The following is a 16,350-nucleotide window of genomic DNA, read 5'->3' on the forward strand; positions in this document are numbered from 1 at the left end:
GGGATAGCACATAATTTTCACATCCAAGTCTATATTTTACTGAGTAATTCTTTACCCACTAACCCAGAGTCAAAAGGGTTAAATAAAATTTTTCATTAGCTACTTCTAAAAGCTGCAGCATTTTTTTCTGGTGTCAACACAAAACATTATATAAGAAATAACAAAAGTATACAAGTACACAGGTAATGCATGCCATTCATGTCTCTGGACCATGTTGAAGAAAGTTTCAAGAGCCATTCCCCAAATCACTGATGACTCAAAGTTTGCCGGAACAGATATCATGCTAGCTATCAGCTTTCTATCATGTCCAACAGAACAATATACTTCCAAGAACAAACATGTTATTTCACAGAATACTGCTGGTTTGCTATCCAAATTAAGGTAATCAACCATACCATCTGGAAATATTTTCACAGTCCCACATACAAAAACTCTGAACAAAACGAATGGTCACGCAGTATCACTTTTTTCCACACATCCACCCGGCAAACCCCACTCACCCCTCCAAAACATCCCTTTTCCCCCTCTCACCGTAGTCCGCATCATAGAAGACGATGAACTTCTGCCAGCGCAGCTCAGTGACCAAGGTCAGCATGACGTCATTGAGGCGGACAGGCGGCCGGGCAGCCAGGGTGTAGCTCTCCCCATCGGGGCTCGGGTTGAGGTGGCATGCTGTGCGCGGCGAGCCCTTGCCGTTCCTTTGGATGAACAGGTGGGGTATGTGCATGGCATCAGTCAGGGACTGAAGGGCGTTGGCAGCTGCGCAGCCTGTAGATGTGACCAGAGCCAGGATGCCCTGGTTCATCAGCTCACAGGCTAAGGAACAAGGACAAGAAAAAGAGAATTATAAGAAAGAATAAAAAACATTTTTTTTTTAAATCATACAATCTAGCAAGACAACTGAGCACAGAGAATTAATAATTGTCACATTTAAGTAATATTTTCTGTTTGTTGAGAAAAAGCTGTTCAATAAAGAAAATATATAGGTAACAAAAATGCTACATCTTCAAAGGTCAAACTACTGTATCAACTGGGAAGAGAAGTATTATAGTGTTTTTCTTTAGAAATTATGATAGGTGCAATGGTTCCTATCAGCTGTGTGGGTGGGAGCAGCGTTCCCAGGACTGCCGGCACCCGCATAAATATAGAGACACGCACCAGACCGAACTTCACTATACTTTGTTAGAGATTTGAGAATTAGTTGACACTATCAACATTTCCTCTACTATGGGAATTGTGATTGAACCAGCATGAAACGTGTGTTTTTTAGGCTGATTCTCTGTTACATTTTTTATTTCTACGAAGCACTGCGGCTGCACATTTGATAGTTTTTTCTAGATAGCTTATAAAAGTTATAATTCCAGTTAGCTTGTTTAGCAATCGGGGAGTGATTCATCCAACAACAACAAAAACATCCATACTATGCATCTTTAAAGTCAGGTCAAGACCTATTTATTAAATCTTGAAAGGTCTGTGTGCATTTTGAATAAGGCTTGAACAAGCATCTAGGTCAAATCAGGCATGTTGAATGTTGTTAAAGCTATGTTGTATGGTCTTCAGCACAGTTAAAGCTGTAAATCTTCAGAAATCCTCTCACAAAGCACAATAATGGATACATATTTTACAAAGAACTCTGATTTAGTCTTAATAAGGCACCTTTAACATTCTGGCTTATGAACAACTTTGCAACTACAGTAACCCTGAAACCTACAGTGGATATAAAAAGTCTACACACCCCTGTTAAAATGCCAGGTTTTGGTGATGTAAAAGAATGAGACAAAGATAAATCATGTTAGAAATGTTTCCACTTTTAATGTGACCTATAATGTGAACAATTCAATTGAAAAACTAACTGAAATCTTTGAGGGAGAAAAATGAAAACCTTACAATAAACTGGTTGCAAAAGTGTGCACACCCTCTTATAACTGAGGATGTGGCTGTGTTCAGAATTAACCAATCACATTCAAACTCATGTTCACCTAAAGAGCACCATAGCCACAGTGAAAATGTTTTAATATATTGCCACATCAAGATGTGCCATGCTAATAGACTCCTACCCAAAAAGACTGAGTGCTGTAATAAAAGGTGCTTCAACAAAGTATTGTAAATATGTAGCATACGTCGTGTCGTGCGTTGCGGGAGTAAGGAACCAGGCGCAGGCGGAATGAGGTCGATTTCAGCTTTAATAAACAAAATACCGAGCGCGACCAAACAACAAAAGAAAGGGCTGACTTAAGCAGCAAAATGAAGGTATACAATGGTTATAATATAAACTTACATTTATACGACGACACATCAAACTACAACAACAATGATGATGATCCACAAATGCGGGGAGCAGAGGGGAAACATTTAAACACTTACAAACTACGTGATAGGGACCTGGCGTGCATGATTAAAGACATGTGACGCAAAACAAGTCCGGGATGTGTTCATGAGTGACGGGAACTGAGGGTGCACGGAACGCTGGCGCTGCTGCTCACCGTACCATGACACGTCGATCATGTTTAAATGCAATTGCAATTAATTGTATTCTTGCTGTGACAATAACCAAGTTCATTAATGGAGATAGCGAACGTAGACTTAACGTTTCAGTGCAGCAGGCACTTGCAATGAAGCTAAACTAAGTTGAGTTTAACAGAAGGTTACAGATGGAAGAATTGGCAAAAAGAATGGGTTTCATATAACGAAAGGAGAAAGAAGCTTCAGCTAGACAAATTCAGCACAGCTAAAGTCAGAAAGATCATTAATTGAATCCACCAAGCAGCACACAGGGATGGGGCAGAGGAAAAGGGGGCACGAGGAAGCAACAAGAGGCCAAGGATGAGGAAGTAGAGGCTGTGGATAGAGTCATACTGGGATGGTGGTGTGGGGGGACTATTAATGTGCCAAATAGGAAATGTATCTGCCGACTCCAAGCACAGAACTAGATTAAGCCCCTGTAATTCAGTAGCACTGGGGCAAGTAAAGACAGTAACGAGATGTTGGAAATATAGGGAGTATTGTGGAGGCAAAGACGTGGACGAGTGAGAGGAAATGAAAGTAGCAAATCAGGATGAGAGAGAGAAAAAGGAGTGTCAGAAATTGGGTGAGTGAGGAGGGACAATGAGGGAGATGCACATGAAACCTGAAGAAATCTCAGGAGGGAGATTCCAGTGTTATGGTCATTACACTTGCATGGAAAATCTGAACTTTGCTACTAACGTCAGACAATATTCAAAATGTTTTTTTCAACTACAGCTCCAGAAGAAATTAAGAGACCACTGCACCATTTTCTTTCCTTTCCAAAAAAGAGACCACTGCAAATTGAATGCTTTCCTTTTTTTAGAAAGGAAAGACAAAGGTGCAGTATATAATCAACATACAAGTTTTGTTCATTCATTTAACATCCATTTCCTATGATAGTAAAAGGAAGCTTATATAACATTAACGTTTGTATTCAAACTGTTTAAAAGTAAAAGACTCAGTGTTGTAGTCTTGATTAATACCCGCTGCTAGCACAGGGTGGTATTGTGATCCATTGAAGCACAGAGTTTTCTACTAATGTGATCTATTTCACTGTGATGTTATGGTCAATATAAGTTTGAATCCCAATAGGGGCTTGTCCATGCTTGTCCATAAATGAGATGCAGACTTTAGCCCTAAGAGATGACATAACTTCTTCACCGTACTGTGGTAACACTACAACAGTACTGTACAAAGGTCTTAGCCATAAGAAAATGTCTTAAATATATTTCTCTGGGCAGGGTAGTATGTGTTTATTTGCAATTGAAGAATAATGTTTCTCAACGTAAAAAATACTTTGGGGATCTCATCATCTACGGTACATAATATAATTAAAAGATTCAGAGAATCTGGAGAAATCTCTGTACGCAAGGGACAAGGCCAACAACCAATATTGGATGGCCTCGATATTTGGGCCCCTCGGGCAGCACTGCATTAAAAACTGCAACACAGTGATAAACATGCCTCAGTCCCAACTTTTTTGAAACATGTTGTTGGCATCAAATGTAAAATGGGCATGAATCTTTCCCCCAAAAATACAATTTCTCAGTTTCAACATTTGATATGTTGTCTTTGTACTGAATTACATGTAGGGATAAATTATTTGCACATCATTGTACTTTTATTTGCATTTTGTCCCAGCTTTTTTGGAAATGGGGTTGTACATTGATATGATTCTGTATACTTTTTGAGCTAGGTAATAACCTGGGATTGAATACGGAATTGAACATGACTGCTAATGACAGGCTGTGCCTAGTTACAACTGATGTTAGGAGGTTTGGCTTATTTGTCAACCCTGGTTGTTACTCACGCTCTTCATGGAAGTGGTGCCTTGTTTTTACATGTGAAATGGTCACATTTAGTTTAATTTGTTAACATTTTAATCTCCAAGTCACTTTGAAACAAGCAATTACAAAACATAGCGAAAATAAAATGTGTATGTGTAGTGACAGCAGTTAAAACACATAACATGGATGTGCTTATGTGGACCTGCAAACTACTCCAGTTTAGAGAGCATCATCCCTGGGGTGAGGGCCACAAGCTGTGTATTCATAATGAATACAGATCTCTTTGTGGTCTTCACCCGAATCAAAGTTGTCTCTATTTAAACTACAGTGTTCTTACATTGAACTTAATTTGGTACAACATTTGAGACAGTTCATGGAACATAACACGAATAAGCATGTTTAAGTTAATTGCACTTCATTTTGTCGACGTTGGCTTGATAGACGCCTGTGTTTGACAGGCATCTCTTCAACTTTGTTTTTGAGAGCCGATGCACACTCGAGCCTCCTAACACCTCATGGGCCTCCATGCAATGAGGAAGGGGACTTTTATGGCTGTCGTTTTTTCCACAATGCCATAGGAATCTGTGGATTTATGGGGTAAATTGTCTTATGTTCCCAACATTTAATTGAAAACATTAAATAAGCATTTGTCTGGTGGATTACAGGCTGCTCAACAATTAAGATTGTTCCGAGGCAGACATTTCCCTGTAGATGTTATTGTCACTTCAAAGCACTTTTAGATGCACAGATTGGAAGGTGGCAAATTATTATACATCCATGCAGTAACAGGGGACATTTTATACAACTTTTTCAGAACAAGCCATTGCAATGAATGAGCTTTGAAAAACAATGGGGACGGAGAATGTGCTACTGTGTTAAAATCGTATTAATCTGGCTTTCTAAAGAATGTCACAGTATATATAAGATTATCTAATTTACTGTCTCTCCACAATGAAGAGGATTCAGAAAGATGTTGCTAAGATAATCAGTGACTGAATTTAAGACTGCATTTCATAGGGATAATTGTATTGGTAAAAAGTGTCTTGCTGTAATATGACCGATGAGCCAGATCAACAGATGAATAAACCAGCTGAAAAGATTGCAAATTTACTCATGGTCCCAACCGTCACAAATGTGATCCATTGGTTATTCAATGGGAAGGATACATAAACCATAACCGTAATTTTAAATAGGAAAAACTTTGGGTTATGAATATAACCTTGGGTCCCTAAAGAAGGGAAAAATATGCTACATTAGGGTAGAGTGCACTTTTATGCCCACAAACCTAAACCGATACTCAATCATCCCTTAAAGTCAAACTGGTTTTGAGCCAGCTAAGGTCTCAATCCTGACCACACTGATTCAGGCCCCATTGTTTACCATGACTCAAAATTTGTAGGCCGCCTGAGGCATAGCATGTTGTTAACTCCCTCGTGGAACCAAAGTTATATTCATTACCCAACATCTCTTGCTGGTCACTCAGTACAACACCAGGGGACAGTACAATCGGAGAGGCAAGGACACTGACCGTGGTGGCCAACGGCAGGCGGCCTACGGAGGTGTGCACACATGAGGTGCCAACTCAGCCCAAAGCAAACATTCAAATGAACCAACACTTACAGTTTATGACCAGGATGCTGTTACATGCCCTTTATAGTGAAAGTGCCCTCGGATGGTCAACACTTGCTGTCTGCTGTGATGTGACATGGGTACAGTCTTCCCTAGTTGGTCCTGGCATAGAGCTGTGCGGGCCACACATAGGACACAAGGCATGTCACCGATGTTGGACATCAGACGCAACGGGGGAGATGAAAAGAGGAAAGGTCGACGGTTGGGCTCCTACAAGACGTAGAACATCCTGTGGAGAAAAAAGTGCACTGGGGTGCAAAGTCACCCTGGAGACACCAGCCCCACCCGACACAGGAGGGGGGTGGAGGTCTTCCTAGAGGTAGGGTATGGAGGAATATATTTTGTAAGAAGAAACAAGAAGAAAACTGACTCAAAAGCCCTCCGAAGCCACACAGACTGGATTGCCGAACCTGGACCTAGGACCCCCCAGAATGCAAAATCAGCATTAAAAAGTCAGTGTGCAACCAAGAGTGGATAGATCACTGAGGTCAGGATTGACCGGGGTACCTTTAGCCTGAGAGGTGGGGTTCCTGGCTGGCTTTTTAGGATGGCCGACATGCAGCATAAGTACAATGTTTTTTGTTAAAGTTGTTCTACAGTAGTTGAAGGTAATTTCCAAAATGAAGTAAGTTATTGGTATTGTTGTTCCTACATTTTTTATGCGTAAGTGTATTCGCAAACTGTCTTTCGTTATCCAACATAATTTGGGCAAGTGGAAACCAATAGAACCCCCAAAAGTTTGTTTGCATCTGATAAACAATAGTTCCAGGTTACGTCATTGAGGGACAGAAGGAAATCTGTTGAAGTGCTTGCATAGTATCTGGCACCAAAGTACACGAATTTGCCCGTGAAAGGAAGCCTTAAAAGACAATGTGACCTTTGACAGCCTGGCAAACAATATGTCTTTCAGCACGATAATAACCCCAAACGCTCTGCAAAGAAGATTAAGACCTAATTAGAGTGGAAGTCTGCAGATAAAACACTTTAGGATTAGATTGGCCACCTCAGACCCCCAATCTTAAATAATTGAAGCTGTGGACAGGGAACAAATGTTAAAATGCAGCAAAAGTCAAAAGAAGAGTTATGGTAAATCCTACAAGAAGCTTGGAAGAATGCACCATGCCTTGAAAAGGTCTACTTAAGCAAATTGCTTCAGTTTTGCATTCCAATGGAGGACACATAAAATGCTTTTGTTACTTTTTATTGTATTAATATATCTTTGTGTTTTCTTTCATGTTAGTGTTTTATTTTCTCAAAAAATTAAACACTTCTCAGATAAATAGCTTTGAACAACTTAGTACACGACAGGTATACAGTATATAGAAAAATTGACAGTTTTAACGGTGGTAATAATTTTTGGTAACGGTATTGTCTCTTTAACGGGATTAATGGCTGGTTTTCAAGCAAACTAGATCTAAACATACCAACCTATGGTGATGAACATTTAAAAAGAGAATTCCTCTGAAGAAAATAAAAACATTTTTGCTTAGACATTCACACTAAAGATTCATTGCTTATTGAAAAACAGTAATTGATCTGATCCATCTATTTGAAAAGGAGTTATCCCTCTCTAACATAGAATTTAAATTTTTTATAGATGATGTTTCCACACTGTGATGAAATAATACCCTGAACTTTTGAAAATGATGATAGTACCTTCAGAGTAATCGATTTGCCCTAGTTGGATTAAATGCATTGCATGCATTAGTTAAAATTTTTGATCAGGGCTAGAATTACAGTAAACTCAAGGTTTTTGGGAGCAAAGATGACATGTCTTGCATGTGAAATACTACAAACCTATTCAGGGACTTAGGAAGTTATAGAGAGTGTTTTGTGTTTAGGTTACCTCTATGCTAAATGCAGCGTAAACATGGCAAATACGGGATGTTTTGAGGTCTTAGTTCCTCTGCAGCTAGATTAATACAGCTGATCCCAGCTAGCAAGCTGCCTCTTACTGAAGAAGTGACCTTAAGCTTAAATGAAACAGAGTTTTTCGGGAGAGCTTGCAAGAGGGTTAGTCCACTCACATCGCACCCACTAACATGAGATTCGACTACAAAGAAATGGTGATAGAGAGGAGAGAGAAGGGGGATGGACACAGGAGATGACAGATTCAGAGATGGATATGGGAGAGGGGAAGAGAGAAAAAAGTGAAATGGATGAAAGATAAGAATGAGAGACAGAGAAGGTCAAAGCCAATTCTACGCAACAGGTAAGCTGTTGTGGAAGTTAAGTAGGGATGTGTTGGAAGGCCAATTGGAGTAGTCAAGGACACAAGACTTCTGACATACCAAATGAAACCATTGACATTAAAAAGGTTCCACCTTTTTCATCTGAATTTCAATAGTGTGGCTAGGCATGGTGCAAGGCACTGGCTACAGGTATATATCATTATTATTATTTATTTCCTCCATAGCTAATATGCTACCACTCAACAGTAGGGATAGTGAGTCTCTTGTATCACTATACCATACATAAGTTCATAAGGTTGAAAATAGACCTCCTGAATATCCCAGTAGTGCCTGAATATCTCATTAAAAAAAAAAAAAAATATATATATATATATATATATATATATATATATATATATATATAGTTGAAAAAATAAGAAAGTGCTTTGCAATTCATCTTACAATGTAAATTCAGAAGGACTAAAATGAATGATATTGTTTTTTATATTTTAAATTTGTTTTTAATATCATTGATATTAATGTCTGCTATATTTCTGGAAATGTTATGAGCAAAGGATCTCAATGTGAAAAAAAGTGTTTACTTAAAAAACTGGTAATAATTACACTGAACAAGTCATATGAAATCCATAGATTAAAGCTTCAACTGACTGATTTCCTTTGTCTGAAATATAACTCAGTAATAGTTTAAAAAATTGTTACATGGCCCATGTTCTGAAACTAGATAAACATGCCAAAAGGCTAATTAAATTAGCCCTAAAAACTTGTTGAACAATAAATGTACAAAATATGAAAATGTATGGTACCTGAAGGAGTTGAGAATAATACAGTTTCACAAAGTATGTATTGGATAGCTGATACTGATAACGGTTTATCAAAGTAAAATGTTGTTAATATTAAGATAATCTGTCCTAATTTTCAAGAATCACCCTGCTATAGAACTACCTTCGAGTTGACAGACGCTTGACTTTCTAGTCTAAAGCTGGCACCATAGAATAACATCGATGGAGCCTTGATTTCTGCGCTAATAAGGAATGTTTGTTGCGCTATTGAATTATGCTTTCTTTTTTATAACGACTATACTGTGGGAACAGTCTCTAAACAAAAGGTATGCAAACAGGCATACACAGGTATCTGAAAGAAAGCCTCATGACACTAAAATACAAGTGAGCAGTACAGAAGAGGGAACGAGAGAACAAAAGAGAGATAAGATGGAAGTGGAGGAGGCAGAAAGAAAGAGAATGTTTCAGGATAAAGGAGGGCGACATATGCACAGCGCTGACAGTTAAAGGAAGGAGACACGGCTGTACTGGCTTCAACAGATACAAGGTTTACTGGGTGGCTCAGTAGATTAGTACAGCACATACAGAATAGAACAATACATCACATAATGCTGCAATGAGTCTAACTACATTTTACATAGAACTCCAGTCGCCTGCAGTAAAATGGTATTCTAGATGGAGCAAAACACAACAGTTCCTAGTTAGTGTATGTCTGAGAATGTGCATAAAACTGTCCTGGCCTCACACTGTGAGGGGTCTAGCTAAAACTGACAGCTTGCTGAAACACCCAAACACATCTGACTTCCCAGCAGCAATTACAGATAATATAATCAAACTCCGACCTCCAGGCAAGTCACAAGGGCTGAGGTACAAGGCTACTATAAATACCACAAACGGAGCTCATCGATGAAAATATGGAATCGTTTTTGGATTAAGAGAAAAATAAAATCCTCAACAGTAACGGACGGTGGTACGTTAAACGTTTCTTTTGAACAGAAATGACTTGAAATATTATATTTGAGGTGGACAATAAAGAAGCATAAAGGAAGACTCTGGATGATCAGGTGCTGTTCTCTCCCTCCAGGGGTGATGCAAGGTGCTCACAAAGCCTACGGAGTGTGTGCTGACCAGCTGACAGGGCTCTTTATGGACATACTGTATATAACCTGTCCCAGGCTGCTGTCGCCACTACATTGAAAGAGACTACCCTCATCCCGGTGACCAATACAACCAAGGTAACATGATCTAATGAAAATTGCCAATGATGTATTCACCCGTATCATCATGAAGGGCTTTAAGAGGCTTGTCATGACCCAGATCAAAAGATCACAGACCTTAAACTGTTTGATCATATATTCAGACGTTATAATCTTAGTTTCAGGCTGTGAGGGTTGACATGGACACATTTTCCACACAACGACTTGGGCGAACAGGAAGTTCACACCCCTGTTCACCCAGGAACTCAATTATCATTTTTGCTGCAACAACACTGTAGTAGAGGCCTCATAACCAATACAGATGCGATGGTCTATAAGGATTAGGAAAGCAAACTAGCATTGTGGTGTCAATATAACAACCTCTCTCAACATCAGCAAAACAAAGGAGATGATTGTTGACTGAAGCAAAGGAGTTAACTCAATCCATATCAAACGTGCTACAGTAGAGAGTGAGCAGTTTCAATTTCCTTGGAATTCAAATAGGCAATGACTTGCCTGGACTATCGATGCCACCGTCTCAGCATTCTGTTCAGTAATTTGTAATGCATGATCCTCGATATTGAGCTCAGAGTAAACCATTTTACATTGACTGGTTTTGAAATGCAGAGCCTTTTCTGGTTTTAAAATGCAAGTCATTTGCTGCTACATATTGGGGTGCAAACGTGCAAACATCTGCATCCGTGTCGCCCCAAGAGAAGATGCAGGCCGGTGCCGGAACATTCCGGAGGCTGCTAGCAGAGCCAATCCCTGCTGAATTAGATTTCATACCAAAAGATCTTGAAACAGGCATTTCTGTTTGAGCATGTAATGGAAAATGTAATATTTATCCAATTCCATTTCAGTAGTCTATCACGTCTGACAAGTTATATGACAAATGTGGTTTTATTGTGAGATGCTCATATACTTTTATGTGTGACCAAATCATGGTCTGACCCCAACAATTGAAAATGAGTGTGTGCCACCAGAGGAACATGTTAGTCTGGAGTCCAGAATCTGTTGTTTAGTTACATGTTGGACATGGCATTGGGATCAGCCTACACTTCATTGGACACTCCTGTTATGGTGTCACAAAGCACTGGAACAGAAAAGCCATCACCGCCAGGGAAGTCATAGCTGTGTAGAAGCATACTTCTCAACACTGACATCCTGGATAGGCCTGTTACTTCCACAGTACTTGACTTGTGAGGAAAATGCTTTCCATACAGCAGCTTGAGCTCCACAGCCGTTTCGACAGAGCAGCGAAATGTGCAAAGTGCCTCAAGCATACACAAGCTTAACCTTTGCAGATGAGTCAGTGTCATTTCCTATAGGAGAATAAAGTTTCCTGTCAATTTCATGCATGAGGAAGTGCTCTCTAGCTTTGTCGTTTAGCTGCATACCACTTCACCGAAGAAGGCAAATAAAAATAAAAACTACTTGGGCAGAAATACATGAAGAGTTGTGAAGACAATTATGAAATGAAATATAAGCATCTCATATTTTTATACAACAAAAATTTATAATGTTTGGCATTCTTTCATTTAACTGATTAATACATTATTTCAGACATCACATTTAACATGTTCAAGTCGTGTTTTTCGGCGACCAATTGGCCACAGTAGCTACTGTTCAAATGGTTAACCACAAAGACAAACCTCCACCACAACACAACAATTTGTTCTAAAAGATACATTTCACATGTACATGGGTCCTCTGTATCTCAGTTGGTGAAGCATGGAGCTTGAAATACCAGCGTGGGTTTGACTCCAAAGAGAGCCCAAATCCAAAAATGGATGCACTTGTAAGTCCCTGGATAAGAGCATCTGCTAAATTACATACATTTGAATGTATTTATTTATAAAGCTCTCCAATACCACCATCCCTATAAAAAAACTATAGGAAATACAGAAAACACAAGCCACAATGCTACACTGATTGAAAAGTAGTAAACAAAATCTTGAGGGAGAAAGTGAATGAAGCCATGGAACCAATTAACAGACCAGATTTTTAGAGTCATATTATGTACATGTGGCCATGGATTTCCTTCATCTCCAGTAAGCACCACCAGGAAACCAGACAGCATGTTGTTCATGCAGTGAAGGGTCACCTTGGCATTTACCAGTGTACATTCTCATTCATCACCAACCCAAAAATCTGTCCACAGGTTGGCTTTCCACTCCCAAAACAAGAGGATTAATATAACATCTGGGGTGTTTTTTCTTTTCTACTGACAGATAAAAGTGAGGAGTTGGGTGGCTTAATGGACTTGCTAATTAGGATCTGTCTTGGCAAGACCATTACTGTCTATCAGCGTTAAATGTAAGCTCAAGGAAGCATGTTGTTGACATTGTCAGTTTGGCACATCCAACACCTTGGCATCTCACACCTGACTCCAGCCAACCTAGCAGCTATAATGAGACAATTTATCTTTTCAATGTCATTGCAATAGTACAAAATCCTTGGAAGTCACCATGCTGATGTAAAATGACCGGGTGTTTTGAATCCTCAATTCTGATTGGCTAAAAGCTGTGGTTTATTTTAGTAATAAGGCATGAGGATGTATATGGCCAATATAATACAGTTAAGAGTTGTTCTTAGGCATGACACATCACGGAACGCTTTGCACACAGCATTTAGCCTTGGGATATTGGCAATGTACCACAAACCAACGAGACGCCATATTGCTATTAAAATTCAGTGACCCACGCAATTGTAGCAGTAAAACGTTAAGTGATGTCATACTGCTGGTATACTGTTTCATACATCACAGCTTTCAACCAATCAACATTGAAGTTTGATCCACCCATCTAAACAGAGGGTGTTACAATATATCCCTTTTTAATACTATAATTGCATTGGGAAATGGTTGAGATCAGATCAGTGTTCATAATTAACATGCATTGACGTGATAAATATATGTGGGATTGTAAATGTGTGCGGGTTTACATTGAGTGAGAATCTTCAGTGAGTGTGTGTGTGTGTGAGTCTTTTCATGGTATGAGTGTGTATGAATCACCTACTGTATAGTGCATGTTTTGTGTGTGTTTCCAAAAGGCTCTACAGAGAAAAGGACAGATGGGCAGTTAGTTTAACAGTCAGACAGCCTGTGTATAGAACCTTTTTTCTCTATAATGGTTATGATACTCCTGAACTGTCTATGCTAGATAGCAGCAGTATGAACTGCCAATATCTCAGCTAACTAAGGTTCATGATGATATGATATGAATGCCCTGGAGGAAGAGCGGCAAACCCCACTGGTCTAACCTCACCACAGAAACAGGGGTGGTGCAGTTACTGTACTAGGCGGGAAGTTAGTTAAGGTCCTCGGGGACATATCACATTTATTCAGCCGCCTGAGGTTGTACCTTCTTCACCACAGTGTTGGTGCGGTTGGACTATTTCAGACCCGTTTTTATGTCAGTATACTTGATGATGGTATGTGGCCATGTAGTCACGGGCGAACAGGGAGTATGGGAGCGGATTTGTTCAGGGGCGGATTTGTGGAAGCATCTTTTGCTTGGATTAGAGCCACAAGCCTATTTGGATAGGTTTCTATCGATCTATCAAACTGGATATTGCAATTTAATCCCTTTTCTTTGTAGGAGAGTCGAAGCCCAGTCGAATTGTGAGTCCTATGCTCAGTCCTCTTTAAATCAGTCCACAGATTTTCAATAGGACTAAGGTCTGACTGGACCATTCCAGACATTAATCTTACTTTCTGCAAGCCATTCCTTGGTTGACTTTATTTAGAATAACTTCACTTGATGTTAGGTGATGGCAAATAACCTTTGTACATTAGTTGGAATGTGATTGGTTACACCCCCGCCACACACACACACACACATACACACCACCAGGATCTCTATTATTTTTACAACCAAAGCATTTCTATAATTTTTCTGAGAAATTATTTGTTTTATTTATGTTGTAGGGCCAATAAGGGGCACAGATATAATCTCAATGACCCAGGGCAGTTACAGTAAGGTAAGTAGACATTGTCAAGTGTAAGTTGATGTCTTTCAATGGAATGTTAAATTGGTGAAACTGGACTTTTAGTGACTGGTCAATGAAATATATGTCATTTCTACAATGCAGCAGTTAGCAAGAGCTCTGACTAAAAATGTTTTTACTTTGGTAAAATATATTCATGCAGTGCTGCACATCTGGAGGCATCAATAGATTTTTCAATTAAGGAAATGTTTTAATATAGAGGTTTTGAGAAAAGCTAAGTATCCAAGCTAATGCACCTTGATCATCTGGCAAGAAAGAACAAGGCTAAGTTTGATGGACTATGACATATTGATAAATAAAGGATTAAGGCAACAGAACGAGGATGTTTTTGTAGTATATCTGGAGGAATGTTTAAGAAGAATTCAGGGAGAAAAATAAAACCAAAACCAGAAACAGAAAACACTTGATTTATGATTGTTCTGGATATTTGAATTGATATGTACATTGTTAATTACACTAAAATACAAGTATAATATTTAAAAGTATTAAGTATAAAAGTGTTTAGGGTCATCTGTTGAAAACAGAGTTTGGCCCATTCTGTTTGATCTAGCAGAAAATAATTCTGAACATTCTAAACAGAATCCTGGACAAAAACTGCTGAGGGAAATCTTAGGTACATTGTTTTCTGATTAAACATTAATTTAAGAAAATAATCTGATCTTTCTGTAAAGAGCATTCTGCTGCTACTGTAGGTATTCTGCAACCTTTAGACAATAGCCATTCTAGAAATATATCACTAATGGTCAACAGATCTTGATTAACAAGAGCATGATTATCGACTTACTCCCTTAAAACCTACAACAATTTAAGATGAAGAAGATTTACTTATTCGCTATAAGGGTCTATATCACTAAACAAACAAGCCAACACCCATGAAAGAGAGTGGCATTTGAACTCCACTTCAATCAGGAGACATATCTGATTAGAAATCTTTGTTCCAAGAAATCCCTATCGAAGCAAACCGCTTACACAGTGACAACCTGTCCCAGCTGACTCAAGTCTTTGGAAGACTCTCCGTACTGTATGTAGAGGTGAATGAGCTTTGGTTAGGTGACAGACCTGAGACAGGATAAGGCAAAGCCGTAACAGAATCTGACATCAGGGAGGGGCTACAGAGGGAGCAGGTAAATACTTGATACAATAATGACATACCACCATTCACACTCTAAGAGAAAAGCGTACCACAACCCTCACAACCATACCCTCATCTCTCAACAGCCATACCCTTACTGCTTATGGTGAACTTCAAGAACTCATAGACACACATTACAAGAAGTCAATAACCAGACCCAGAACAACTCTTCTCACAACAGCACATTTGCCTTGAAAGAAAGGTATGACCAGACCTCCCCAAGATCTACACATCCCAAAGTGTCATTTCTTCAGTGTTGTCAAATTAAAAGCCAAAATGTTAACATAACACAAGGGTTAACATGTAACTATAATGGAAAATATCTCAGATATCAATTTTAATCCCCGGATGTGTTCGTGAAAAAGGTCTGGTCAGGTGACAAGCTACTTGGAGCTAAGCACATTTCCGTCCACATATGAGGTCATATGCAATGGACAGAGTAGCATGCGGAGCTGATGAAGGATTAAAAAATCACAATGTCCACCGTGTTGCCAAGACGATATGGGTCCTTCCACATTATTCAGAGTAACAGGGCTAAGCTGTCTAGAGTATGTGCTTTCATGCACAGCGTCTAACTACCATACCACCGTGACATTCACCCCCAGCTGATGTACGACCTAGAACACTTAAACAAACAGGTTGTCAAGGTGTTTGCTAGGAAACAAAAGAAACTTGCTTAGGGGCAAAATAGTAACCAAAAGAAGAGGACTTCTCACAGACCTGTTCCAACATGACAACTAACATAACATAGCACTAGGACAACCCTGACACATCAGTCCCTATCCAGAGGTCAGCAAAACCCTGGCCAAACAGGCCCCATAAAGAGAGGCCAGAAAAACCCTGGCCAAACAGGCCCCATAAAAAGAAGCCAGCTTTGCCCTAGCCCATCAGGCCCCATAAAGAGAGGCCAGCTCTACCATAGCCCATCAGGTCCCATAAAGAGAGGCCAGCAAAACCCTAGCCCATCATGCCCCACAAAGAGAGTCCAGCACAACCCTAGCTTGCCCATCAGGCCCATATAGAGAGAACAGCACAACCCAGCCCATCAGACCCCATAAAGTGAGGCCAGCAAAACCCTAGCCCATCAGGCCCCATAAAGAGAGGCCAACACAACCCAGC

General features: G+C 39.6%; 1 protein-coding gene across 4 annotated transcripts in view; it reads right to left on the reverse strand.

Moving 5' to 3' along the window:
* Positions 1 to 16,350, reverse strand: part of grid1a (glutamate receptor, ionotropic, delta 1a) — a 270,217-nt gene that overhangs the window by 94,956 nt on the left and 158,911 nt on the right. For all 4 annotated transcript variants that reach the window (XM_020047056.2, XM_020047057.2, XM_010869916.3 and 1 more), the window contains exon 3: positions 532 to 816. In XM_020047056.2, coding sequence (XP_019902615.2) covers positions 532 to 816 — 285 coding nt within the window. The remainder of the gene's footprint in view (positions 1 to 531; positions 817 to 16,350) is intronic.

Source organism: Esox lucius, chromosome 6, assembly GCF_011004845.1.
Source record: "Esox lucius isolate fEsoLuc1 chromosome 6, fEsoLuc1.pri, whole genome shotgun sequence".
Classification (NCBI taxonomy): Eukaryota; Metazoa; Chordata; class Actinopteri; order Esociformes; family Esocidae; genus Esox; species Esox lucius.